This window comes from Sciurus carolinensis, chromosome 7, assembly GCF_902686445.1.
Source record: "Sciurus carolinensis chromosome 7, mSciCar1.2, whole genome shotgun sequence".
Lineage (NCBI taxonomy): Eukaryota > Metazoa > Chordata > Mammalia > Rodentia > Sciuridae > Sciurus > Sciurus carolinensis.
Window position 1 is genome coordinate 95896018 of NC_062219.1, and position 27802 is coordinate 95923819.

The 27802-nt window shown below is 34.6% G+C and overlaps 1 protein-coding gene across 1 annotated transcript in view; it reads left to right on the plus strand.

Annotated features, from left to right (window-relative positions):
- Eys (eyes shut homolog) overlaps nucleotides 1-27802 on the plus strand; it is a 1705088-nt gene that overhangs the window by 1651307 nt on the left and 25979 nt on the right. The window contains 2 exon segments of the mRNA XM_047559194.1: nucleotides 1196-1370; nucleotides 27188-27360. Of these exon segments, the coding sequence (XP_047415150.1) occupies nucleotides 1196-1370; nucleotides 27188-27360 (348 nt within the window).

Sequence of the window (27802 nt, forward strand, 5' to 3'; positions counted from 1 at the left end):
CAGCAAGGGACTGGGGAGATAGCTCAGTTGGTAGAGTGCTTGCCTTGTGTGCACAAGGCCCTGGGTTCAATCCCCAGCACCAAAAAAAAAAAAAAAAAAAAAAACCAGCAAAAAAGAATTTTATCAGTTATTTCCTATAAAAGTGAAATGAAATGGTCTCCTGCATGGAGTTGCCGGTAAAGCAGCTGTCCCAGTGTTCTGGGTTCAGTTGTGCAAAATATTAGACACACATACACACTTAATTAGACACACTTCAAAGCACCTATATCCTTTGCCCTAGTAGTTCTACTTCTAGAAATTTGTAAGGAAATAATTAGAAAATACACAAAGTTATATGTTCAAAATACTCATTATAGCTTAATTCTTTATCTCATTTAAAAATTTTAACATATATAAATATTGTACATATCGATGGGTTACTCTGGAATATTTTGATACAGATTTTATAATATTCAATTCAGGATAAACCTACCTATCTCCTCAAACATTTGTCATTTCTTTTTGGTGAAAACATTAAAAATCCTTTCTTTCTAGTTTTTCTTTATAATATATATATATAATATATATATATATATATGTATGTTATATAATATATAATGCATTATCTATAATCACCCTACTATGCTATAGTTTAGTTTCCAACACTGGAATATATGAGTCAATTGTCCAATAATTGAAGGTTGATTAAGTATATTATACAGAATATTTTGTATCATGTAAAAATATTTTAATACTTTAAGAGTAAGTAGTGGGCTGGGTTTGTGGCTCAGTGGTGGAGTGCTTGCCTAGCAGGTGTGAGGTACTGGGTTCAATCCTAAACACCACATAAAAAAAAAAAATAAAATAAAATAAAATTTTAAAAAAAGAGTAAGTAGTATTTACATTGTTCAATTTGGAGGCATAATATCACATATTATAAAGTTTAATTCAGGATTTCACTTTTACTTAAAAATACAACTAAACGTAGAAAAGAAGACCATAAATACATATGCATTAGTCAATGTTAATAGTTATCTTCTCTGAAATGATGATACTGTAGATGATTTTTTTATCTTTTTCTCTGTGCTTCTGTGTTTTTTACATTATTTTTTTTAAATGTACATGTATTACTTTATTTTGAAAACTCACTTTAATAATGACAGGTTTCACCCGTCTCTTCTATTTGTTAACACGAGTGTCTTGACCCTTCTTCTAGGTTGCATTTTCGATATTGAAGTTCGCACAGAGAAGGAAGGCCGTTTCAGAGGCCTTGGAGTTCCCGAGGGCCACCCGAATGCAGGGCGCAGCGTTGGCCAGTGTGAGGCTTCTCCTTGCAGTGTCATGAAATGTGGCAATGGGGGAACGTGCGTAGAGAGTGGATCTACTGTTTAGTAAGTATGAAATCTTCAGGAAGAAGAAATAGCAAGTTAATTTGATTTCTGACAGGTGCTCCGCTCCAACTGATCCTGTACTCGCATGACCTGGGAACACAGACCTAGTTCATATTTAAAATGTTTTTATGTAGATTTGTAGATGAGCAAAGAACAGTTAAAGGCAACTAGATATAGAATCAGCGTAGCATTTCTCCCACCTTCTCAATACTATTAAACAGTGAAAATGAATCACTATATCTCATTCCAAAACACCACAGAATATAGCTTGTGAATTCATAATGTTGAGAGTGGACAGAAATGTTAATCATTAAAAGCCAACATTCAGAATTTGCTTTCATATTTAGGTTTGAGCTTCTTTAGAAGGACCTCCTCTAAGTGGGCAATAGCAAAGCTACACAATTTGGCTTCTGGAGTACTTTAGTATGAAATTAAACATAAATCTAGCAAGTGAGAATAAAGGAGAAAGGAATGTGCCTTGCTAATAACTTTTTTCGTTAAGCATCTGCCATATGCTAAAGTAGTTAAGGGGGGGACTTTGGAAATATGCTAAAGAAATAAGTAAGCACACTTTCAATTTCTTACACTGTCGCTATCTATACATTTCTTATATCATACCTATATAAGAGAGTTAAAGAAGTGATTTGTCAAAATAAGCCAGACTTGGTGGGGCACACCTGTAATCCCAGTAGCTCAGGAGGCTGAGGCAGGAGGATTGAGAATTCAAAGTCAGCCTCAGCAACTTAGCAAGGCCATAAGCAACTTAGTAAAACTTTATCTCAAAATAAAAAATAAAAAAGAAGAAGAAAAAGGGCTAGGGATGTGGCTCAGTGGTTAAGCATTCCTGGGTTCAATCCCTGATACCAAAAAAAAAAACCGATTGTCAAAATGTTTCCCACAGGACACATCAAGAGGTCTGATCACTCCACTAGGAGAACTGGCTCACTACAGAGCAACTGAGGAAGGAAGGTAGTTCTGGAAAACAGAGGTGGGAGAGGGCATAGTTTTAAAAGCAATAAGTAGATCTCTTATTCTCCCTGAAAAATTTCCCTTCACTTTCTCACTAGAAAATGAACAGAGGATTGAACCCAGAGGTATTTTACCACTGAGTTACATCCCCAGCCCTTTTCATTGTTTATTTTGAGACATGGTCTCACTAAGCTACTGAGGCTCTCACTGAGTTTCTGAGGCTGGCCTCAAACTTGAGAAACTCCTGCCTCAGCCTCCAGAGTCGCTGGCATTAAAGGCATCCACCACTATGCCCAGCTCACAGTAATATGTCTTAAAGAAAAACATACATAGTTTGACAAGTTCATGAAAGTACTAGGGGATAAAACTCGAGGTTGGAGATACCATCCCCATAGAGCAATATCTTTTCGCATTAGCTTTACCATTACAATTATATCATTACTTCTCTACAATTTTTTTTTCCTCTACAATTTTTAATGAAACTTTTAGTTTGCTTTGTAACTTATGCCCTCTAATTTGCTTTACAAATTAGAAGCACAAATGTCCCTCATTTTATCTAACGAAATTTGGTTATTCTCCAGGTGATATCACTAGAAATTCTTGCTAATTTTAATGTGGTAATAAATAATAATAATTAATGTGATAATAAGCAGGAACCTGAAGAAATGTCAATAAGCACATGAAGTTCAAGATGTACAAAATTCATCCCAATTCCTCATTATTCCTTGTGGAACAAAGGGCTGGTTTGAACTTGAATGCCACAAGTGTTTATCTTGGACTATATAATGCCAAGTATAGGTAGGTACTTAGAACTATTTGCAAATTATTTTCCCTAACATTGAAATTTTCTTGAGTTGAAATAGTGAAAGTAACGCCATATAATTTCACGGCACTTTGAGGGTAACAAAGCAGTTTCTTACATACATTGCTCCTCATTCAATCTCTGTAAATGAGTCAGGCCAGTACCTATCTCAATTCCAATGTAATAGATGGAAGAATGAGTCCCAGAGATTGTGAGTAGGCAACAGGATGTATGGGCACCCTGCAGGCAGTGCAGAGGACTGAAACCTTCCAGCCCCTGGGTGGATACTCTCCAGGATCTAGATAGTACTAAATGAACTTAAAAACAGCTGGTGATTTAATTGAGATAATAAAAATGGTAAGCACTCTTTATCTTTGGATATAATTTATTTATTTGCTTTTAATTTTAAAAAACAGTGGTGAAGTTATCTTTAGTTGACATTTCATGCTGTCTCTACATTGGAAATTCCTTGCCTCATATACACACTACCTGGGGATGTCATAAATCACTCTGTGGGTGAAAAACTGTATGTCAGAGTCAAACACGAAAGCTTTAATTTGAATAACAAAAAGATGTGAACACTAATGTTGAATGGATATGATTCATCTAACAAGTTTCCTCACCATATCCTAGAAGATTTTCTTATCAAAATTGTGACCAGTCATGGGCTGGGCATGGTGGGGTACACCTGTAATCCCAGCTATTTGGAAGTTCGGGGCCAGTCTCAGCAACTTCGTGAGGCCCTGAGCAACTTAGAGAGATTCCATCTCAAAATTTAAAAAAATAAAATAAAAGGACTGGGGGTGTTACTCAGTGCTAAAGCAACCCTGAATTTAATCCCTAGTACTAAAAAAAAAAAAAGGAAAAAGAAAACATTGTGACCAGGTTTGGGATCCTCTTGTTGATTTAACCAAAAAAACATATCTACTCTAAGGTACTCTATTAATTACTATGTAGAACATTACTGTAGAGTCTAATTAGCTCTTGTGACTGTAGTATATAACACTGCAATTACAGATCCCTAAACTTAAAACAGGTGACTTTTATGTTAAGTAAATTATACCTCAATAAAGTTATTTAAAAATATTAAGACTGCCATTCATAGATATTCAACTCCAATAGCAGCAGCAGTTCAAAGAATATTATTCCTTCTAATAGTTTTTGTAATTCTTCTGTAATCTCAATAATAAGAATTCTTCCTTTCAAGGAAAAGAAAATGTGTGCTTTGTAATATACTTTTCAATAGTGCTTAAAAATTTTTTTTCTATCCTTGCCTATCAGGCTCTTAGTTTTCTATGTCTCTAGGGAAAATTATAGACAGCTCAAAGCTAAAATCCAATCTTTTCCTGAAAAATAACTGACACACATGAAGAAATATTTTTTAAATACTCAAGAGGTAAGTCCCAACCCAGAAGCATAAATACCATGGTATATAGAATCAATTTTACAGGCAAAATCTCAAAGCTGGTCAAAGTCTTAAGGCAAAATGTTCTTTCTAATTCTGTTGCTCACTGCTGGGACTGGGAGACACCGGGATGTATAGTGAGTATCCTGACCGTGACTGCATACAATATGCGTCCCCTTAAGAAAAACCAGTGTAGTAGGATTACAACTTTCAAAAACTAGTCAGTTGTTAAAATGAGTGGCATAGACAGTAAGTATAAGCAATAGGAGTTCAGAGAATGTGGATGTGAAAAAGTGAAATGCATTAGGGATTAATGTTAAGTTCAAAAATGAGGCTTATTTATAACACAAACCTCACTGATCCAGGATTTCCTGATTTTTTAATTTATTTTTCATTTATCATATTTTTTATTCTTCGTTCACAGATGTGTTGAGAATCAAGTAAAAACTAAAACCCATTTTTTCCCTGAAAAATGAACATACATAAGACCCAAGATTTGTATACAATTTTAAAGGTTTACAAATTCTCCAGAACCTAGTCATAGACTCTCTGTGATCCCAGTCTCTAAATAAAGAATCCCTTGCCCAATCTGCTGTTTTCTATATATTTTGTCTAACAATTCTTAATTCAGTCTTCTATTCCTCCTCGTACAGACTACACAATCATTTACCAATTAGTGTCCTGTTCCCTAAACTTCCTTTAATCCAGGTTGAACCTTCCTAAAAACCTCTTTGTTGCTATCACTTTCCTGCTCAAAGTGTTCTTGGTTTTTCATGGCCAATGCAGCAAAGTGTAAACCCTTTAGTCTGTCATTCAAGGCACATTACAACTACTGTCAACATATCTACTTGTGTTCTTTCCTCCCTACACAGTCCTCAAATTAGTTGCTTTACTCTATCCAGCATTTCAGGAAATCACTCCACTTACCAAGCACTAAGCTGTTTCCTGTGAGGCTCTAGTCTGCCTGGTAACTCCTTACCTTGCATCGGTTTTTCCTTCCTTCCTCCTCACTCACTCACTTTTGTTTCCTTGATAAGATATTCCTTATCTTTATGCCTTTAGACAATACAACTGGGAATTGTCCTGGGGCCTTATTTTTGATAGTTCTGTTCTCTGGCGTAAAGGCTGAGCATTACACTATATTAACGGTTGGACTCAGAATTTCCTTATCTTTATGCCATTAGACAATGTTTTTTACAGTTTCCAATTTAAGAATGATAATTTTTTCACATCCCTGAGTTTGACAAGAAGCCAAAAAAAATGACTGATCTGTTGGTAAAGTGGCAGAAAAGGAACCACTGTCATTAATTAGAGTAAACTATTTTCTCTATTTATTAAAGCAAAGGCTACAAACTACTCAAATGTTCATCACTAGGTATGTGGTTGGTAATGCTAAGGAGCATTCATGGAATGGAGCAATATGAAGAAGGACTTTTATGCATTGCCATGGAGTGATCATTAGGATCTTCTGAGTGAAAAAAAAATAGGGTAAAGACACATGTAAGAAAAAGAAATAATAGTTACAGTTACATATAAATACACGTTTAGATAAATACACTCATATATTTCTCATCATAGGGTGAGAAAGAAAAGAAGGGATAGGACAAAAAACATACTTGTCTAAATATAATTTGCTTTAGAGCTTTTATTTGGAACCAGGTAAAATATTTCACCTGGTCAATAAATAAAGAAAAAGTGTTAAACATTGAAATAAATTAGTAAGTGAATTCAAATGCATTGCAAGTTGGTGGCATAACTAACCAGTTTTAAAACATTTAATTCAACTGATATTAATAAATAGTATTTTGATTTTATAATGGGTTATAGCCTAAGAACAAAAGAGAACCATGAACATATCTCAAATTTCATCCCAGTCTTGACGTTGGTGGTAACACTGGTATTTGAAACTATAGATAAAAATGGCCCAATATCAATATAGATAAAAGATAACAAATGAATAATTATGTCAATATTTATCACTAGGAACTAAGATTTTTTAAATTAAAAAAGACATAGGCATACATAAAAATCAAAGAATTAAAATGCTTCTAGTCTTTAAATTAAAAATAACATACAAATTCATGACAATTTTCTTTTTCTAAACAACTTATTTCCTAGCTATCGCCACTAAATATATCTAGAAACAACAACAACAAAAAAATCTAGTATCCATGAACACCTCTAGTGCCAAAACTATTAGCTCAACATACCATTTTCTACTAAAAATGAACCAGAACTTGGAGAATTGGACATTCCACTCGAGTAGGAAATGTGTGATACAAGTCTTTTCATCTTTTTGTGCCTGACAGCAGGAATGTTAACAAAGACCATAGGGCTATTTTAAAGGATTATAGAAGCTAATTTGAAGAAACACAAACTGGCCAAAGATGGGACTATTTCAGAATCACAGAAAATAACATCTATAATGGATTTAAACACATCAATATAGAAAATACACATAGTTGTAATGATACCCTCCCCAATATGAAGGGAAAAAACCTTGCCACCAACGGAGACTGTTAAACCACTACTCATTAATCTGAGATTTGATAAAGGTCACAGTGGATTTGTTCATCCTTGCTTTCTGGCAAAGACTGTACTTTAAAGTATGGCATCCAGCTTCCAAGTGATCCCCAGTGATTCTTGCCTTCTAGTAGACACTTCTTTTCCTGGTCTTCTCCTGCATTGAATAGGCCTGATCTGTATAAACAGTAAGATATTCTGGAAATGACAATTCATCACTTCCAAAACTAAGTCAAAAATCATTGCAACTTCTGCCTTTCTTAAATTTTTACATTTAAGGATTAAATGATGTTTTGCACAGAATAATTTTAACAGTGGTCACATATATTTTATATATCCCTTCTGGCAGCTATACAGAGAATAAATTATAGGTGGCAAGCCAGAAAGCAAAGTAACCTATTACAAGGCCATAATAATATTAAATGTTTATTGTTGCTTTTAGACAGGAAGTTTGGGGGTAATTTATTATGTAGTGATAGATACTGACTAACAAGATAATTAATGCTAACCAACCAGATAATTAATTAATAGTTCTCCATTGCATCAACTAATAAGTGTAGGATAAATAATAGAAATGAGAAACGTCACTATTTTGTAACCCCCAACAAAATATTGGCTACTTGAACTATTATGTGTGTTATGGGTTAGATAAGAGATGTGCCCCAAAAGCTCACATGTGAGACAATGCAAGAAAGGTTAGAGGTGAAATGATTGTATTATGAGGCTCTTAACCTAATCGGTTCATTAATCCCTTGATAGGGATCAAATCGGTGGTAATAGTAGGCAGATTGGTTATGGTGACTGAAGGAGGTGAATCACTGAAGACATGGCTTTAGAATTTATTTTTTCGTCTGTGATGAGGAAAGTGTTTCTCTCTCTCTCTCTCTCTCTCTCTCTCTCTCTCTCTCTCTCTCTCTCCCTCTCCTTCCAGGTAAGATGTCCTGAGTCACATTCCTCACCACACTCTTTTGCAATGATGTTCTACCTCACCTTGAGCCCAGAGTAATGGAGCAGGCCATCAATGAACTGAGACTTTTGAAACCATGAGCCCCAAAATAAACTTTTCCTCCTTAGATTGTTCTCAGAAGGTCTTTTGGCCACAACAGTGGAAAAACTGACTAAAACAATGTGAAAGGTTGATAGAAAGCTATATAACAGTGATATCAAATTAACACCACTTTAAACAACTGGTCAATCATAACATCATTAAATGTGGAACAACCTGACATATTCTTGCTGGTGTGATTCAGTTCAAACTACACAGCACCATCTGTAAAGAATTATAAAACATGAATGAGAATCTAATCAAGTCTCACTATCTGTAAGGGAAATACTAACAACAGAGTAAAATAACTTAGGTGACATTATAAAGATACAAAGAATCAAATTCAGAATATGAGAAATTCTACTAGACCAATGACTCAAAAGCCAGCAATAGTGGAAAACAATACAGAGGAAGAATCTTATCTAGGTTACTAGGGTTAAGACATGCACCATACGGATGCATTGTGAAGCTTTTGAATCCTGATGAACTATCAGAAATAAATAAATAAATAACCTCTTTGAGACATTATAATTAACTAAACACAAATTAGATGATATTAAAGTTCGTTTTGTTGGGTTTTATAATGACACTGTGGTTAGTTTTTAAGTTTCTTATCTGTTAGTGATATAAACTGAGGTATTTACAGATAAATTGGAATTTGTTTCAAAAAAGTAATGAAGTAAGAAACAAATGAAACAAGAAAGACAACAGCTTCAAGAACGATCATTGGTACTATTTTTTCTAATTTTCTATCAGAATTTAAAAATTAGCACATTTAATATATATTATCTAATTTATAAATTTCATAAAGTATAAAATAAAAAGATTACACTCGGGATTCCACCAGTAATCTAAAACCATTTTCAGGATCTGGGAATATTTCATTTCAATTTTTCCCCATCTCAAGTTCTTGTCTGCCAAAACAGTGAATGTACATCATTTGATGCCACCTTTAGACAAAGTATTTGAATGATTTAGATTTGAAAATAAGTTCCCGCTTTCTGTTTCTTTATTATTTAAATAACTGTAAAGTAAGAGTCAGAGGTAAGAATTCAGTATAGATTTTCATCAAGCCTCCCTACTGCTGTGGCTAAAGGGGAACATCTTCTCCCTCCTGGTTAGTTTATAACTCAGATGTCAGTTACTTTCTGCAGACCCTTGTGATCTCCATAAACTATGAAAGTTTAAAGACTTTCCAAGACTAATAAATGCAGATTCCAATGAGAAGCTCCATTATCATGGCTGTCTTTAGTTCCTCGATCTTGTTTCCACCCCTACTAACTACTCCATATCAGGGATGCCTAAAAGTCACAATCAACTTTTTAAATTTCTTTCAAATGAACAAAGCCATTCACACTTTATGATTGATCTAACTACTTAGAGTACTGCCAGAAGTGGGGAGTGGTGGAGATGTTGACAGGAAAGGATCAAATCATGGCCACCTAAACAACTTCCTGCCTGTCTTTTGGTCACACACCACTGCAGTAACAACATGGTCATTCCATTCATCTCTTTGTTTTATGTCTATCACTTCACTTTGCTCCAACTGACTCTCTAGGCTAGAGTAAAGCATTTCCCTTTCAGTCTCAGGCAGAGTAATTTTCCACCTTTTGGTAGTCCAGGCTTATGTTTATCCTAATGCAACCAAGTTTCACCATACACTCCAAGCAGTTCATCTGAGCAGTGTCCGACAGACAAGTTTCCTCCGTAAGGGAAATTCTGAGTCCAACCGTTAATATAGTGTAATGCTCAGCCTGTGCGCCAGAGAACAGAACTATCAAAAATAAGGTCCCAGGACAATTCCCAGTTGTATTAGTATGTAAAGAGTTGCTTCATCTCCTCTTAATTACATTTTCTAAGGTAGCATAAAAGTGATCTCACCAGCAAAGAAAGGTCAAGAGGTAACCGTTAGCAGGTGGAGTGACTATAGTAGCTCTTCCTGGTAAGTCAACATGTTGAATTTTTACTCATCATCACATTCCAGTGTATGATGGGGTTAATTTGTTTTAATACTTGTGTGCATATTTCTTTAAAGACTCAAATTTTGAGTACGACATTTAACATTCAGCAAATTTTTGTAGGTAAAATGATATCTATTATATCACACCTTATTCTTCCAATCTTTTTCTCAAATGAAAATAACCTGTACAGGAAAACAATTTGATATGAATGAAGCCATTCAACACAACAGATGATCTAATGAGAAGGTAATTTAGCTATGCTTCCTTTTCTCTTTATTTTTTTTTTACTTTTTCAAATTTTCTTATTTTTTTATTATTGTATACAAATGGGATACATGTTTCTCTATTTGTATATGGAGTCAAGGTATACATTTGTGTAATCATAAATTTACATAGGGCAATGATGTTTGATTCATTATTTTTCCCTTCCCCCCACCCCTCCCACCCCTCTTTTCCCTCTATACAGTCCTTCTTTCCTCCATTCTTACCACCCTCCTTATCCCTAACCCTAAACCTAACCCTAACCCTAACGCTAACCCCTCCCACCCCCCATTATATGTCCTCATCCACTTATCAACGAGATCATTCGTCCTTTAATTTTTTGAGATTGGCTTATCTCACTTAGCATGATATTCTCCAATTTCATCCATTTGCCTGCAAATGCCATAATTTTATCATTCTTCATTGCAGAGTAATATTCCATTGTGTATATATGCCACAGTTTCTTTATCCATTCATCAACTGAAGGGCATCTAGGTTGGTTCCACAATCTGGTTATAGGTGAATTGAGCAGCAATGAACATTGATGTGGCTGTATCTCTGTAGTATGCTGATTTTAAGTCCTTTGGATATAGGCCAAGGAGTGGGATAGCTGGGTCAAATGGTGGTTCCATTCCAAGCTTTCTGAGGAATCTCCATACTGCTTTCCAGAGTGGCTGCACTAATTTGCAATCCCACCAGCAATGTATGAGTGTATCTTTTTCCCCACATCCTCGCCAACACCTATTGTTGCTTGTGTTCTTGATAATTGCCATTCTAATTGGGGTGAGATGAAATCTTAGGGTAGTTTTGATTTGCATTTATCTTATTACTAGAGATGTTGAACATTTTTTCATATATCTGTTGATTACTTGTACATCTTCTTCTGTGAAGTGTCTGTTCATTTCCTTAGTCCATTGGTTGATTAGATTATTTGTATTCTTGGTGTAGAGTTTTTTTGAGTTCTTTATAGATTCTGGAAATTAGCACTCTATCTGAAGTATGAGTGGCAAAGATATTCTCCCACTCTGTAGGCTCTCTCTTCACATTACTGAGAGTTTTCTTTGCTGAGAGAAAGCTTTTTAGTTTGAATCTATCCCAGTTGTTGATTCTTGCTTTTATTTCTTGTGCTATGGGAATCCTGTTAAGGAAGTCTGATCCTAAGCCAACAAGTTGAAGGTTTGGACCTACTTTTTCTTCTATAAGATGCAGGTCCTTTTCTCTTTAAATAGCATAGAAATCTTTTAGGTCATGTGATCACTTATACCTAAATTATATGCATTTTATTCCATTATTCATTTGCCTTTATCATCACACAACACATTTCATTTTAAACACTGTGTCTCTGCTTTTACTTAGGCACAGAAAACTCACAAATCTGTAACCATAACTTTTCTACAGATGCAGCTCATGGTAAATTTTCTCTAAAACCTTTTCTTCCTCTCAACCTCAATATATACAGAAGAGTCCTATTCAAAGCAATCAAAATCCACATTTGATAGTAAACTGGAAAATTGGGTTATATAGAGGTTCTTTTTCTAAGTCTCAGTTTTTCATCAACACCCTGAGTACTACCAACTATAATTATCTCAGATGTTGAAAATGGGGATTAAATGAGTTACTACATTATAGATATGTACCTAGGATGGTTACTAAAGAACAACTGCAAAGAGGAAAAAAAAGTATGTGCTTAAAATGATGCTGGGTGCTAAAATTTAGCCCTGATAAATGCTGAATGTTATATTTTACATATATTGTATATTTCATATAAGCACACTGTTCTAAATAAAGTATCAAGTCCTGGTGTGAGGGGGTAAGATATGTTTTCTATTGTGTATTTCCCTGATTCCAAAGTTCAGTGTTGCAGGTACTTCCTCTTTGGGGAACATTCAGTAAGAAAGTGAATGATACTTAAGTGATATTCAAAGAAAGAATATTAAGTCTCCTATCATCTCCTTTTCATTTCATTTTTATATGTTCATCCTAAATTCTAGTCGTTTTAAAATTGCCTAATTATAAGAAAATAAAATTCTTCATGTCAAGTTTCTATTATAATGAGAAAGACTTAACTCAAACCTGTTTCTGAGTTTTAAAATGTGACAGTAAGAACTGAACGATTTATCTGCAATTTAAGAATTTAAATCTTTCACATCAAATTCACATAGCTAAAATAGTTAACCATATAAGTATGTATAACTATATGACTACACTCTGATATTCCACTCTCTATTGCCCTCATTACTAGCTATACCATTCCTAATATATTTAATATTTTCTTCCATGGCATCATTTTTTCATGTTTGGAGATGGAGAAACCCACAAATTGTTCTTTGTATTTTAATAATTAAAAATAGATAACATTTTTCAATGGTCTTAAAATTTTAAAAAAAGTTGTCTGCATCATGTCAATAATTCCTTAGTATCTTTTGAATATTCTTAGCTATTATGTAGTGGATGCCACCTATTTCAGCCATTTTCATGCTATTCTACTTAGTTTATGAATCTGTCTTCTGCCCTTAACTCTCATCAAATGTAAAAGCCATGTTACTTCATTCTTATGCACAGGGATACCTTTTTTTTTTTACCTTCTCTCACCTCTAACTCAGTCTAGATTGACATAGATTGTTTCTATTTTCCCTTTAAATTATATTTCTATCTTTAAGTTCCTCCTCTGCAAAATGAAACCCATTATAGTACCTTCCTAATGAGGCTCTAGAAAAATTTGAAAGAGCTAATCCTCAACATGCTGAGAAGAAAGTCTGTATAAGTGAAGCCTCAAGAAATGTTTGCTGTTAAAATAATCTTTCTTCTTTCACACCAACACACTTACCAAAGCCTTGAAAAACGCTTCACATCTATTTCAGTCTTCCCAGTCCTACAGTCATTTCTTAATTCAGAACTTTTTGCATCTATCTACATCCTTATCCCAGCCATGGCTCATTCATTCACTTAGATTTATTTCCTGAAGAATTAAAGACAAACTATAATATGCCGAGAACTGGTTTTGTCCATGGGACTGCAATAGACAAACAGAACCCATCTCTGCTCCAGTGGATCTTAGTCCAGTATGGGGGTCTTGAAACTATGGCCTATGGACCAAATCTGGCCCAACACCTGCTAAGACAAATAAAATTTATTGATATACAGCCACACCCATTTGTTTGTCTGTTCTCTGTGGCCCCTTTCAACAATGGCACAGTTGAATGAGTAAGACAGTCCGTAGAGCTACAAGGCAAAATTGTTTACTGCCTAGCCCTTTACAGTAAAGTTTGCCAGCCCCATTTCTAGCAGAAAAAAAATCAGTTAAGTTCTCACTAAGGTTAAAATTACATCACTATAGAACATATTGTTACACCATGTGGTTACATACCAGATTACTCTTTTTAAAATGTGTCTCATCACTTATAGGACCCTAAACGTACAAAATTATAACAAAAACACACCAAGGCACCTTATAATAAAAATTCCTAACACAGAGAGAAAGTATAGAATTTTAATGGCTGTGAGAGAAAAATATCAGATTACACATAAGAGGAAACCAATTCAGATTTCAGCTGATTTCTCAAACCAGACCCACAAAGCTAGGAGGTCCTGGAGTAACTTAAATCTGACTCTGAAAAAAAAAAAAAAGAATGCTAACCAAGAATCCTATATCTAGCAAAATTAAACTTCAGATTTGAAGGTGAAATAAAAACATTCCATGATAAAAGTTAAAAGAATTTGCAACTAGAAAGGCCATACTACAGAACATTCTCAACAAAATATTCCATGAAGATAAAATGGAAAAAAAAAAAAACTGAAAACCAACCAAGGAAGGAACTGCACTAAAGGAATAGTCAACCAAAGGAGAAACTGATTCAAATTAAAAACTAGAAATAAACCCAAATAACCAGTAACACAAATCATATCTCAATAATAACCTTGAACATTAAGGGCCTAAACTCTTTAATCAAAAGACACAGACTGACAGATTGGATTACAAAACAAGACCCAACAATATGCTGTTTCCAAGAAACTCACCTCACAGGCAAAGACAGTCACCAAATGAAAGTGAAAGGATGGGAACAAAACATATCACTCACATGGATCATGTAAACAAGTAGGAGTTTCTATCCTCATATCAGATAAAGTGAACTTTAAGCCAAAGTTAATCAGAAGGAACAAAGAAGGTCATTTCATACTGCTTAAGGGAATTATACATCAATAAGACATAACAATCATAAATATTTATGCACCAAACAATGGAGCATCTATGTACATCAAACAAACCCTTCTTGAGCTCAAGAATCAAATAAACCACAACACAATAATACTGAGTAACTATAACATTCCTCAATCACCACTGGATACATCCCCCAAATAAAAACTAAATAAAGAAGTTATAGAAGTAAAAAAAATATAATTGATAATTTAGACTTAACAGACATATATGGAATATTTCATCCATCAATGACTGAATACACTTTCTTCTCTGCCGCACACAGATTCTTCTCTAATATAGACCATATTATGTAAGCTATTACATATATTGGCATGAAATTATAAATTACCTTAATGTATTTTTAGGTATTTTGATAGCATCCTTTCCATTGATATTAATTTTTGTGTTCTTGCTTTTTTCTTGATTAGATTTGTTTTATTTTTATCAAATTTTAGCATATTATTTCTTCTCTATCTCATATTTCTGCTCCTACTCTTATTTTTTCCTTCCTACTGCATAACCTGAAAATAATTTGTATTCTAGCTTCTTTTTGATACAAGTACTTTAAGTTACAAATGTTCATCTGGGTACTGTTTCACCTCAGAGATCCTTATATCTTTTTTTAAATATTTTTTAAATGTTGATGGACTTTTATTTTATTATTTACACTTGGTGCTGAGAATCGAACCCAGTGCCTCACACATGCCAGAGAAGTGCTGTATCACTGAGCCACACCCCAGCTCTGATCCTGATATTTTAAGTTTTTTTATCACTTAGTCCAAAGCACTTTTTATTTACTTTTCGTGTACTTTCTTCCTTGATCTCTGAGATATTTATAAGTGCATCTTTTAATTTTGAAATAGTTGACGTGGGCGTGGGGTTCTATATATCTTAAGGTGATTGATTTCTGATGTAATAAACCCTGCAGAAAACAGTTTTCATGATTTCAAATTTCAAAAAACTGATGAAAATGCTTTTTATATTGATTGTATTGGCTACATACATGTCAAAACTGCATACTTCATGCAAACATGTCAAATTGCATACTTCAAAAATATTCATTTTATTGTATTTCAATTTTACCTCAGTAAAGTTAATGGGGAAAAAATGTGCCTCATCATTGATGTCATTTCCCATATTCTGTCACTTAAAAGTTGAACCATCTCAGCCTGTTGTTCAAAGTCCATGGGCCCTGGTGTCCTTTTCCAGACTAATCCTCTACCGTGCCTACCCCTGGGTACAGGCAGTCATGTAGGCGACTCTACTAACATTTACTCCTTCCTATGGGTTCCCATAGTACCTACCATAGCACTGGTCCCACTGTATTAAAATCATCTGCCTATTAATCTACATGAAACTGAAGGACCCAGCAAATCCATAGGCAGAGTGGAGCCTTGCGTGTTGTAGAAACTCAGTGCTAAGCACCGGGTGAAAATACCTAGCATGTAAGAAATATCAACAACAACAACAAATATTCTTTTCTTTATATGTATTTTTATTTGTTGATGTACCTTTATTTTTAATTTATTTTTATTGTAAACAAATGAGATACATGTTGTTTCTATTTTTACATGGAGTAACAGCATACCATTTGCATATTCATACATTCACATAGAGTAATGATGTTTGATTCATTCCATTATTTTTTCCTTCCCCCCACCCCTCCCACCTCTCTTTTCCCTCTATACAGTCCCTCCTTCCTCCATTCTTGCCCCCCTCCAACCCCCCATTACGTGTCATCATCCACTTATCAGTGAGATCATTTGTCTTTTGGATTTTTGAGATTGGCTTATCTCACTTAACATGATATTCTCCAATTTCATCCATTTGCCTGCAAATGCCATAATTTTATTATTCTTTATAGCTGAGTAATATTCCATTGTATATATATACCACAGTTTCTTTATCCATTCATCAATTGAAGGGCATCTAGGTTGGTTCCACAGTCTGGCTATTCTGAATTGAGCAGCTATGAACATTGATGTGGCTGTATCTCTGTACTATGCTGATTTTAAGTCCTTTGGGTATAGTCCGAGGAGTGGGATAGCTGGGTCAAATGGTAGGTCCATTCCAAGTTTTCTAAGGAATCTCCACACTGCTTTCCAGAGTGGCTGCACTAATTTGCAGTCCCACCAGCAATGTATGAGTGTACCCTTTTCCCCACATCCTCTCCAGCACCTATTGTTGCTTGTGTTCTTGATAATCGCCATTCTAGTTGGGGTGAGATGGAATCTTAGTGTAGTTTTGATTTGCATTTCTCTTATTACTAAGATGGTGAACATTTTTTCATATGTTTGTTGATTGCTTGTAGATCTACTTCTGTGAAGTGTCTGTTCATATCCTTAGCCCATTTGTTGATTGGATTATTTGTATTCTTCGTGTAGAGTTTTTTGAGTTCTTTATAGATTCTGGAAATTAGTGCTCTATCTGAAATATGAATGGCAAAGATATTCTCCCACTCTGTTGGCTCTCTCTTCACATTGCTGATAGTTTTCTTTGCTGAGAGAAAGCTATTTAGTTTGAATCTATCCCAGTTGTTGATTCTTGCTTTTATTTCTTGTGCTATGGGAGTCCTGTTAAGGAAATCTGATCCTAAGCCAACAAGGTGAAGATTTGGACCTACTTTTTCTTCTATAAGATGCAGGGTCTCTGGTCTGATTTCAAGGTCCTTGATCCATTGTGAGTTGATTTTTGTGCAGGGTGAGAGATAGGGGTTTAGTTTCATTCTGTTGCATATGGATTTCCAGTTTTCCCAGCACCATTTGTTGAAGAGGCTATCTTTTCTTCATTGTATATTTTTGGCCCCTTTGTCTAGTATGAGAAAATTGTATTTATTTGGGTTTGTGTCCATGTCCTCTATTCTGTACCATTGATCTACCTGTCTATTTTGGTGCCAATACCATGCTGTTTTTGTTACTAGTGCTTTGTAGTATAGTTGAAGTTCTGGTATTGTGATACCCCTTGCTTCATTCTTCCTGCTAAGAATTGTTTTAGCTATTCTGGGTTTCTTATTTTTCAAGATTAATTTCATGATTGCTTGCTCTATTTCTGTAAGGTACGTCATTGGGATTTTAATTGGAATTGCATTGAATCTGTATAGCACTTTTGGTAGTATGGCATTTTGACAATATTAATTCTGCCTACCCAAGAACATGGGAGATCTTTCCATCTTCTAAGGTCTTCCTCAATTTCTTTCTTCAATGTTTTGTAGTTTTCATTGTAGAGATCTTTTACCTCTTTGGTTAGATTGATGCCCAAGTATTTTATTATTTTTGAGGCTATTGCAAATGGAGTTGTTTTCCTCATTTCCCTTTCAGCTGTTTCGTCACTTGTGTATAAAAATGCTTTAGATTTATGCGTGTTGATTTTATAGCCTGCTATTTTGCTGAATTCATTGATGAGGTCTAGAAGTTTTCTGGAGGAGGTTTTTGGATCCTCTAAATATAGAATCATGTCATCTGCAAATAGTGACAGCTTAAGTTCCTCTTTTCCTATTCATATCCATTTAATTTCTTTAGTCTGCCTAATTGCTCTGGCTAGAGTTTCGAGGACAATGTTGAATAGAAGTGGTGAAAGAGGACATCCCTGTCTTGTTCCTGTTTTTAAAGGGAATGGTTTCAGTTTTTCTCCATTAATAATGATGTTGGCCATGGGCTTAGCATAAATAGCCTTTATAATGTTCAGGTATGTTCCTACCATACCTATTTTTTCTAGCGTTTTGAGCATGAATGGGTGTTGTATTTTGTCAAACGCTTTTTCTGCATCAATTGAAATAACCATATGATTCTTATCCTTAAGTCTATTGACATGATGGATTATGTTTATTGATTTACGGATGTTGAACCATCTTTGCATTCCAGGAATGAACCCCACTTGATCGTGGTGCACAATTTTCTTAATATGCGTTTAGATACAGTTTGCCAATATTTTGTTAAGGATCTTTGCATCTATATTCATCAAGGATATTGGTCTAAAATTTTCTTTCCTTGATGTGTCTTTTCCTGGTTTGGGTATGAGGGTGATATTAGCTTCATAGAATGAGTTTGGTAGGGTACCCTCCTTTTCTATATCCTGGAATACTTTGAGAAATATTGGAATGAGTTCTTCTTTGAAGGTCTTGTAGAACTCGGCTGAGAATCCATCTGATCCTGGGCTTTTCTTGGATGGTAGATTTTTAATGGCTTCTTCTATTTCATTGCTTGATATTGATCTGTTTAAATTGTGTATGTCCTCCTGGTTCAGTTTGGGAGGAGCATATGTCTCTAGAAATTTGTCAATGTCTTCGGTAATTTCTATTTTGTTGGAATACAGATTTTCAAAGTAGCTTCTCATTATGTTCTGTATCTCAGTGGTGTCTGTCATGATATTTCCTTTTGCATCATGTATTTTAGTAATTTGAGTTTTCTCTCTCCTTCTGTTTGTTAGTGTGGCTAAGGGTTTGTCTATTTTGATAACTTTCTCAAAAAACCAACTTTTTGTTTTGTCAATTTTTTGAATAGTTTCTTTTGTTTCAAATTCACTGATTTCAGCTCTGATTTTAATTATTTCCTGTCTTCTACTACTTTTGCTGTTATTCTGTTCTTCTTTTTCTAGGGCTTTGAGCTGTAATGTTAGGTCATTTAGTTGTTGACTTTTCATTCTTTTCTGGAATGCGCTCCTTGCAATGAATTTTCCTCTTAGTACCGCTTTCATAGTGTCCCAGAGATTTTGATATGTTGTATCATCATTCTCATTGACCTCTAAGAATTTTTTTATCTCCTCCCTGATGTTTTTTGTTATCCATATTTCATTCAATAGCATATTATTTAGTCTCCAGGTGTTGGAGTAATTTCCTTTTTTTATTTTGTCATTGATTTCTACTCTCAGTCCATTATGATCTGATAGAACACAAGGCAGTATCTCTATTTTTTTGCATTTCCTAAGGGCTGTTTTCTGGCATAATATATGGTTTATTTTCGAGAAGGTTCCATGTGCTGCTGAGAAGAAAGTGAATCCGCTCATTGATGGATGGAATATTCTATATATGTCTATTAAGTCTAGGCTATTGATTGTGTTATTGAATTCTATGGTTTCTTTAGTTGGATTTTGTTTGGAAGATCGATCTAGTGGTGACAGCGGTGCATTAAAGTCGCCCAGAATTATTGTGTTGTGGTCTATGTGATTCCTGAAATTGAGAAGGATTTGTTTGATGTACAGGGATACACCATTGTTTGGGGCATAAATATTTACTATCGTTATGTCTTCCTGATTTATGGTTCCCTTAAGCAGTATGAAATGTCCTTCTTTATCCCTTCTGACTAACTTTGGCTTGAAGTCTACTTTATCTGATATAAGGGTGGAAACCCCCGCTTTTTTACTGAGTCCATGTGCGTGGTAGGTTTTTTCCCATCCTTTCACATTTAGTCTGTGGATGTCTTTTTCTATGAGATGAGTCTCTTGCAGGCAGCATATTGTTGGGTCTTTCTTTTTAATTCATTCTGCCAGTCTATGTCTTTTGATTGATGAGTTTAGGCCATTAATGTTCAGGGTTATTATTGAGATATGATTTGTATTCCCAGTCATTTGGCTTACTTTTGGTTTTTAAGTTGGCTTGGTTTCTCCTTTGAGTGGTTTTTCTCTAAGGTAGTTCCTCCCTTTGCTGACCTCCATTGTTGTTTTTCATTTCCTCCTCATGGAATATTTTGTTGAGAACATTCTGTAGTGCAGGCTTTCTATTTGTAAATTCTTTTAACTTTTGTTTATCATGGAAGGATTTTATTTCATCTTCAAATCTGAAGGTGAGTTTTGCTGGGTATAGGATTCTTGGTTGGCAACCATGTTCTTTCAGAGCTTGAAATATGTTGGTCCAGGCCCTTCTAGCTTTTAGAGTCTGGGTTGAGAAGTCGGCTGCTATCCATATTGGTCTCCCCCTATATGTAATCTGATGCTTTTCTCTTGCGGCCTTCAAAATCCTATCTTTATTTTGAATGTTAGGCATTTTCATTATAATGTGCCTTGGTGTGGATCGGTTGTGATTTTGTGCATTTGGTATTCTGTAAGCCTCTTGTATTTGATTTTCCATTTCATTCTTCAGGTTTGGGAAATTTTCTGATATTATTTCATTGAATAGGTTGTTCATTCCTTTGGTTTGTATCTCTGTGCCTTCCTCGATCCCAATAATTCTTAAATTTGGTCTTTTCATGATGTCCCATAGTTCTTAGAGATTCTGTTCATGATTTCTTACCATCTTCTCTGTTTGGCCAAATTTATTTTCAAGACTAAATATTTTGTCTTCATTGTCTGAGGTTCTGTCTTCCAAGTGGTCTAGTCTTTTGGTGGTGCTTTCCATTGAGTTTTTTATTTGGTTTATTGTTTCCTTCATTTCAAGGATTTCCATTTGTTTTTTGTTTGTTTGTTTGTTTGTTTGTTTGTTTTTGAGAATCTCTGTCTCTTTGTTGAAATGATCTTTTGCTTCCTGCAGGTGCTCTTTCAGCTTATTGGTATTATCATTCATTGCCTGCATTTGCTCTCTTATCTCGTCCTTTGCTTCACAAATCATCTTAATCATGTATAATCTGAAGTCCTTTTCTGACATTTCTTCTAACATACTGTCATTGGATTCTATTAATATAGAATCTAGATTTGTTTGGATCATTTTCTTCCCTTGTTTTTTCATGTTGTTCATGTATCTTCCCCTCTAGCAGGTCTGGGGATCTGGGATATTGCAGATTTCCCCCTATAAGCTTATAGTGGCACTATAGGTTTCCAAAACCCTTTCTTTAAAGGGAGATCAATATTAGCAGTGCCCAAATCAGACACTATGCAATCCTAGACCAAATAGCCCCTATGGGGACAATAACAAAATTGTCATAATAAACAGAATGAGTTGAAATATTATCTTCGGTAAAACAAACAGGTTTGCAATAAGGTCTGCCAACAAATATTCTTTAAATAAATGAAGGCATATCTTTTTTTTATTATTTACTTTTCCTGTTATATGACCACCCTACCTTACACACATATATTAAAACTTTCTCTTCCTCAGGAAAGAGTAGCAGATATATGGTAAAAGGAAGAATGTTAATGAATTAACTTCAAGGATTAGAAAAACATCAAGCAAATTAAAGAATAAGGAATGAAGTTTTGAAATTTTTTATTATCTATAGTTAGCAGAGTGCTAAAGAAGCCAGGGAACAAAAAGGAAACTGCCCCCCAAACATGTTCAAAATCATTGTAATGAAAATCTCTCTTAAAATACAAATGTAAGATTAAAACTCCATTGTGTATATATACCATTTTTTCTTTATCCATCCATTGGTGGGAAACCTACTCTGGTTCCATAGTTTGGCCATTGTGAATTGTGCTGCTATAAACATGGGTATGCATGAATCACTGAACTACCATGACATTCTTTAGGATAAATACAGAGGAGCCATAATGCTGGATTGTGGTAGTTCCATTCCTAGTATTTTTGAGAAACCTCCATACTGATTTCCATAGTGGTTGCACTAATTTACAATCCCACCAACAGTGTATAAGTGTTCCTTTTTTCTCACATCCTCTCTTTCATTTATTGTTACTTATACTCATGATAGCTGCCAACTAACTGGAGTGAGAAGAAATCTCAGTGTAGTTTTAATTTGCATTTTCTTTTTTTTTTTTTTTTCTGTACACTCTCCAACTCCCTTTTTTTAAATTTTTTAATTTTTTAATTGTAAACAAATGGGATACATGTTGTTTCTCTGTACATTTGCATTTTCTTGATTGCTAAAAATGTTAAAAATTTTTCATATATTTGTTGGCCATTTGTATTTCTTCTTTTGAGAGGTATCTGTTTAGTTCATTTGCCCATTCATTGACTGAGCTGTTTTTGTTTCATTTTGTTTTGTTTTGTTGTTTTGTGGTAAGTTTTTTGAGTTCTTTATATATTCTGGATATTAATCCTCTGTCAGAAGAGTAACTAGTAAATATTTTCTTCCATTCTGTAGGTTTACTTAATTGTTTCTTTGCTGTGCAGAAACTTTTTAATTTGATGTCATCTCAATTATTAATTCTTGGTATTATTTCTTGAACTTTTGGAGTCCTGTTGAGGAAGTCATTGTCTGTGTTTATGAGTTGGAGCATTGACCCTACATTTTCTTCTAGAAGTTGCAAATTGTCTGGTCTAATTCCAGAATTCTTCATTCATTTTGAGTTGACTTTTGTGTAGGGTGAGAAATAAGAGATCTAGTAGGACTCTTCTACATATGGATAGCCAGTTTTCCCAGCATCATTTTTTTTTAAAAGGCTGTCTTTTCTCCAAGGTATGTTTTGTCAAGGATCAGATGACTGTATCTAGGTATGCTTGTCTCTGTGTCTTCTACTCTGTACCATCATCAGTCTGTGTGTCTGTTTTTCTGACAGTACCATGCAATTTTTGTTACTATAACTCTGTGGTACAATTCGAAATCAGGTATTGTGATGCCTCCAGCATTACTTTTTTTGCTTACAATTACTTTGGCTATTATAGGTCTTTTTATTCTTCCATATGAATTTTAGGACTGTTTGCTAGTTCTGTAAAGAATGTCATTGATATTTTGATGGGTACTGCACTGAATCTATAGATCACTTTTAGTAATATGGCCATTTTAGTGCTATTAATTCTGCATATCTGTAAACATAGGAGATCTTTTCATCTTGTAGTGTCTTCTTCAATTTCTTTCTTCAGTGTTCTATAGATTTTATTGTAGAGGTCCTTGACCTCCTTGGTTAGATATTTTTTCCTAGGTATTTTTTCCCCCTGAGACTATTGTGAAGAATTCTTTTCCTGGTTTCTTTTTCAGCAAATTCATGGTTGGTATGTAGGAAAGATATTATTATATGTTGATTTTTGTATCTTGCTGTTTTGCTGTATTTATTAGATCTAAAAGTCTTTTGATGGAGCATTTTTGGATCTTTTAAGTAGAGGATCATATGATCTGTAAACAGTGACTTCCTATTCATATCCCTTTTATTTTCTTCTCTTACCTAATTAGTCTGGCTAAAGTTTTAAGTACTCTATTGAATAGGAGTGGTGAGAATAGACATCCTTGTCTTGTTTCTGATTTTAGAGGAAATGCTTTCAGTTTCACTATGATATTGGCTTTGGGTTTGCCACATATAGCCTTTATGATATTGAGGTAAGTTACTTCCATCCCTATTTTCTTCAGCGTTTTTATCATGAAGTTTGAATTTTGTCAAAGGATTTCTTTGCATCTCTTGAGATTTTCCTTAATTCACCTTATTACATTTATTGATTTGTATATGTTGAATCTTCCTTGCATCCCTAGAATGAAACCAACTTGGTCATAATGTGCATTCTTCTTAATGGGTTATTAGATATGATTCACTAATATTTTATTACATATTTTTGCACCTGTGTTCATCAGGGATATTGATCTGTAGTTTACTTTCCTTGATGTGTTCTTATCTGGTTTTGGTGTTAGAGCAATATATATTTTCTAGAATAAATTTGGAAGTTTTATCCACCTTCTATTTCATGGTATTTGAGGAGCATCTGAGGACCATTGGCATTTTATTCAGTCATAAAGAAGAAGGAAATTATGCCATTTGCAGGAAAATGAATGGGACTCGAGATCATTATTTTAAGAAAAATAAGTCAAACGCAGAAAGTCAAGGTTCGTGTGCTTTCTCTCATATGTGGAAGTTAGAGAGAGAAAAAAAGTGTGGGGAGGAGGTCTCTTGAAATATAGCAAAGAAACCAGTAAAGTAGAGGAAGGAGACCAGAGGAAAGGAGGAAGGGAGGAAAAGGAGAGGTATTAGGGAATGACACTGAGCAAATTATATTTTGTACATGTAGGAATATATAACAATGGATCCCACTATTACCCATCATAATGCACCACCAACAAAAAAAAAAAATGATGTAATAAAGTAACATGATTTTGAAAGTAAGTTTTTAAATCTTTGCACATATAATTTGTCATTTCAAATAAAAATTCTGAGAGGAATTATATGAAGTTCTAGTTTATTTAAATGTTATTTTAAATAGGCTTATAGCATCTATATTATATTATGCCTAACAATTTAAGCTATTTCTAATAATAGAATAAATATTTTATTTCCACAATATCATGTATTATACCTCAAATATTCAAAATAATTTTTAAATAAATAAATGTTTTACCATGGCAAGCTCTGTCTATAAAGAAGATAGTGAGACTTATTTTGTTCTTAGCTCTATCTTTAATCAAATGATGAAAATGAACCACTAGAGGGTGCAATCATCATTTAAAAAATGATTGTTTTATTTTTATTTTAAATTATTTAAGAATTTTAAGTAGAATTTTTACTAAAGTTTTATTTCTTTTGTGAAATTAGTAACTCATTCTATTCTTGTGTAAATTATCTTTACACATTTCTGCTCTTCATGATCTTCAAACAATAATCAAAATCATATGTAACTGTGGTACTAATTCTGCCTTTGGTCTTCACTTTAGAAAATCCTGTACAACTCTTCAAACTGTTTTTTATTCAAAACTATTAATGTAGATGCAACAAGTATGTTTTCTTTCATCATGACCCATCTAAACATCCCATTTAATGCAGTGGTAATATTCCCAAAGATGTTTGTCTTTTTATGTATGTGTCTCATGCTTTTAGCTATAAATTCCAAATAAATAAAATTTTTCACTTTAAATTCCTCCTGGAACCAAAGGCTAGCAGTGCATCGGTAAACATGTTACTGTCATGTTATTTGTGTTTCATCCACCGGCTTCTGAATTCCAGCAGCATCTCTCCATGCCAAGCACTGGACACCTCAGCAGCTGTGATTGGGTCAGGCTTTACCCCACGAGCCTCCCCTCTCCTAGAGCCAGTTTTCCTTACACGTCTTCTGCCCTAACCTAACCTAAGGCTGTGCATATAATAGACACCAAAAATACATATAGGGGGCTGGGTTTGTGGCTCAGTGGTGGAGCACTCACCTAGCACATGTAAGGCCCTGGGTTCTATCCTTAGTACCACACAGAAACAAATAAATAAAATAAAGGTATTGTGTCCGTCTACAACTAAAAATAAATAAATAAATAAAACATATCTATAGGGTAGAAATGAATCCTTGTGAGGCATAAATTTGATTTAGACCATAAATAGGAAAAGAAATCAAAATGAGTATATTCTTTGTAACTAACCCTTACTCATTTTTACTTCAATAAATCATTATTAGGGCAATACAGTACAAGAAGCCTGTGAAGGGCTGGCCATCCAGCTCAGCTGGTAGAGTGCTTCCCTATCATGCACAAGGCCCCGGGTTCTATCCCCAGCACCACCACCAAAAAAAAAATGACTATGAAAATGATACTAATCTATTATTTTAGGGACATTCTCATACACTGATAATAGGAATGTAAGTTGCTACAATTCTTATGGTGGGCAGACTGGGATATGCATCTAAAGCTGAGAAGTCATGTAAACATTTGAATTTTTCCTAGGTAAATGATTATAGTTATCCAAAGATTTAGCTACAAGAGTTTTATCACAGTGTTAATAGAAAATGGAAAATTAAAGACATAAAATATCTCACAAGCAACAATGAGAATAAATTTTATCAATTTAGTGTCATAATATTCAATTATTATATATGAGGTTGCGGGTGAGAAGTTAATAAACATGGAATGATATTTATAAATATTGTAAGTATTTTTTAGGTTTATTTGTAGAAAATTCTCTTTGCAGATTGTATGGAGAATCAGCCAGCACCCAGCATTTGCCTGACAACTTTACCTTTAGTGGGTCCATCAGCAACCCCCTTACTAAGGCCTCTCCCAGGATTACTTTGTAAACCCAGCAAGGTCTCTTTTCCAACTGGGTCTTCCCTGCTAGCCCTCACAGTCTGCATCAAGCACAAGCTGACTGCGTTTTACTGCTGAGGTCTGTTTTGCTAGCAGGACAGCTCTTGTGCACAATTCCTTTTTTATGCCCTCAGTCTGTTTCTAAGAGTGTTGCAGACTTCCCTGAGGTTCACTTAAGTGTGGCACACCCCTGGCAAGATTGTAGTTCCTCGGGAGCTATGCCTGTGTCTTCTCCTATGCAAGGGGATATATAAGAAACTCTCCAAGTGGTCCTGCTGAATCTCTTTTCTCCAGATTTGAGATTAGGAGATGGTAATTCCAGACTCAGACCCCCTACTCCCCCACACACACCCCCAACCATGGTGTGTGGAAAGGGAAAGGTAGTCACAGTGTGGTATTGTCAAAAGAAATGATTCTGACCAGGTGCATGTCTGTAGTCCCAGCAACTCCCAAGGCTGAGGCAGGAAAATTGCATGTTTGAGACCAACCTCAGCAACTTAGTAAGACTCTGTCTCAAAATAAAAAATAAAAAAGGGCTAGAATATAGTTCAGTGGTAGAGCACCCTAATCCCCAGTACCAAAAAATAAAAATAAATGATTTTCATAAAATTTTCTAGTTCCATGCTTTGAATCTTTTTGAATACTTGATTTGAGTCCAGTAGTCCTATAACCAGTTATTAATGCTTTCCTTTGACAATTTGGATCTTGAGTGCTTGAATCACAATTCACCTTGATATTGTGGGACCTAATTAACACTGCAAAGTTTACATCAAGGTGATAACAAGAGTATATCCAGCTGTACTCGAGTGCTCAAATTATGCTACTTTCTCTCTCAACCTACAGCTGTAACTGTTCTGCAGGGTGGAAAGGAGCATTCTGCACAGAGACAGTCACTTCCTGCGATCCTGAACATGACCCTCCTCACCGCTGCAGCAAAGGAGCAACATGTATTTCATTGCCTCATGGATACACCTGTTTCTGTCCTCTAGGAACCACTGGAATCTACTGTGAACAAGGTGAGGCTGAATTTCAAGTCATGTTTTTGTCGATAAACTTAACTAACTTTAGGAACTACGAAGTCAGTTTTCTTTACAGAAAATAAAAATAAGAAATATGTATAATAAAAAAAAGAAATACATATAATAAAAATAGAGTCTGCTTTATTCTGTCCCTACTATACTTGACATTATATTTTACAGACAGGAAATAATCAAGATTCAGTTAGTACAAAAATACAGTTTTATTTTTATGATTGCTTCAATTTATTAACTTTAAACTCCCAATCTGTGTAGTCTATGTGTTCTAGATCTTTTTGCTTAATGTAGTTAATCAAATGAGGTCTGATTCATAACTTACTTCTAGAACAATACTGTATCTTTGTGCTTTTCCAATCCATAAATTCTATCTGATTCGAAACTATCAACTGGGTGTGGAGGAAAAGCCTGTAATCCCAGTAAC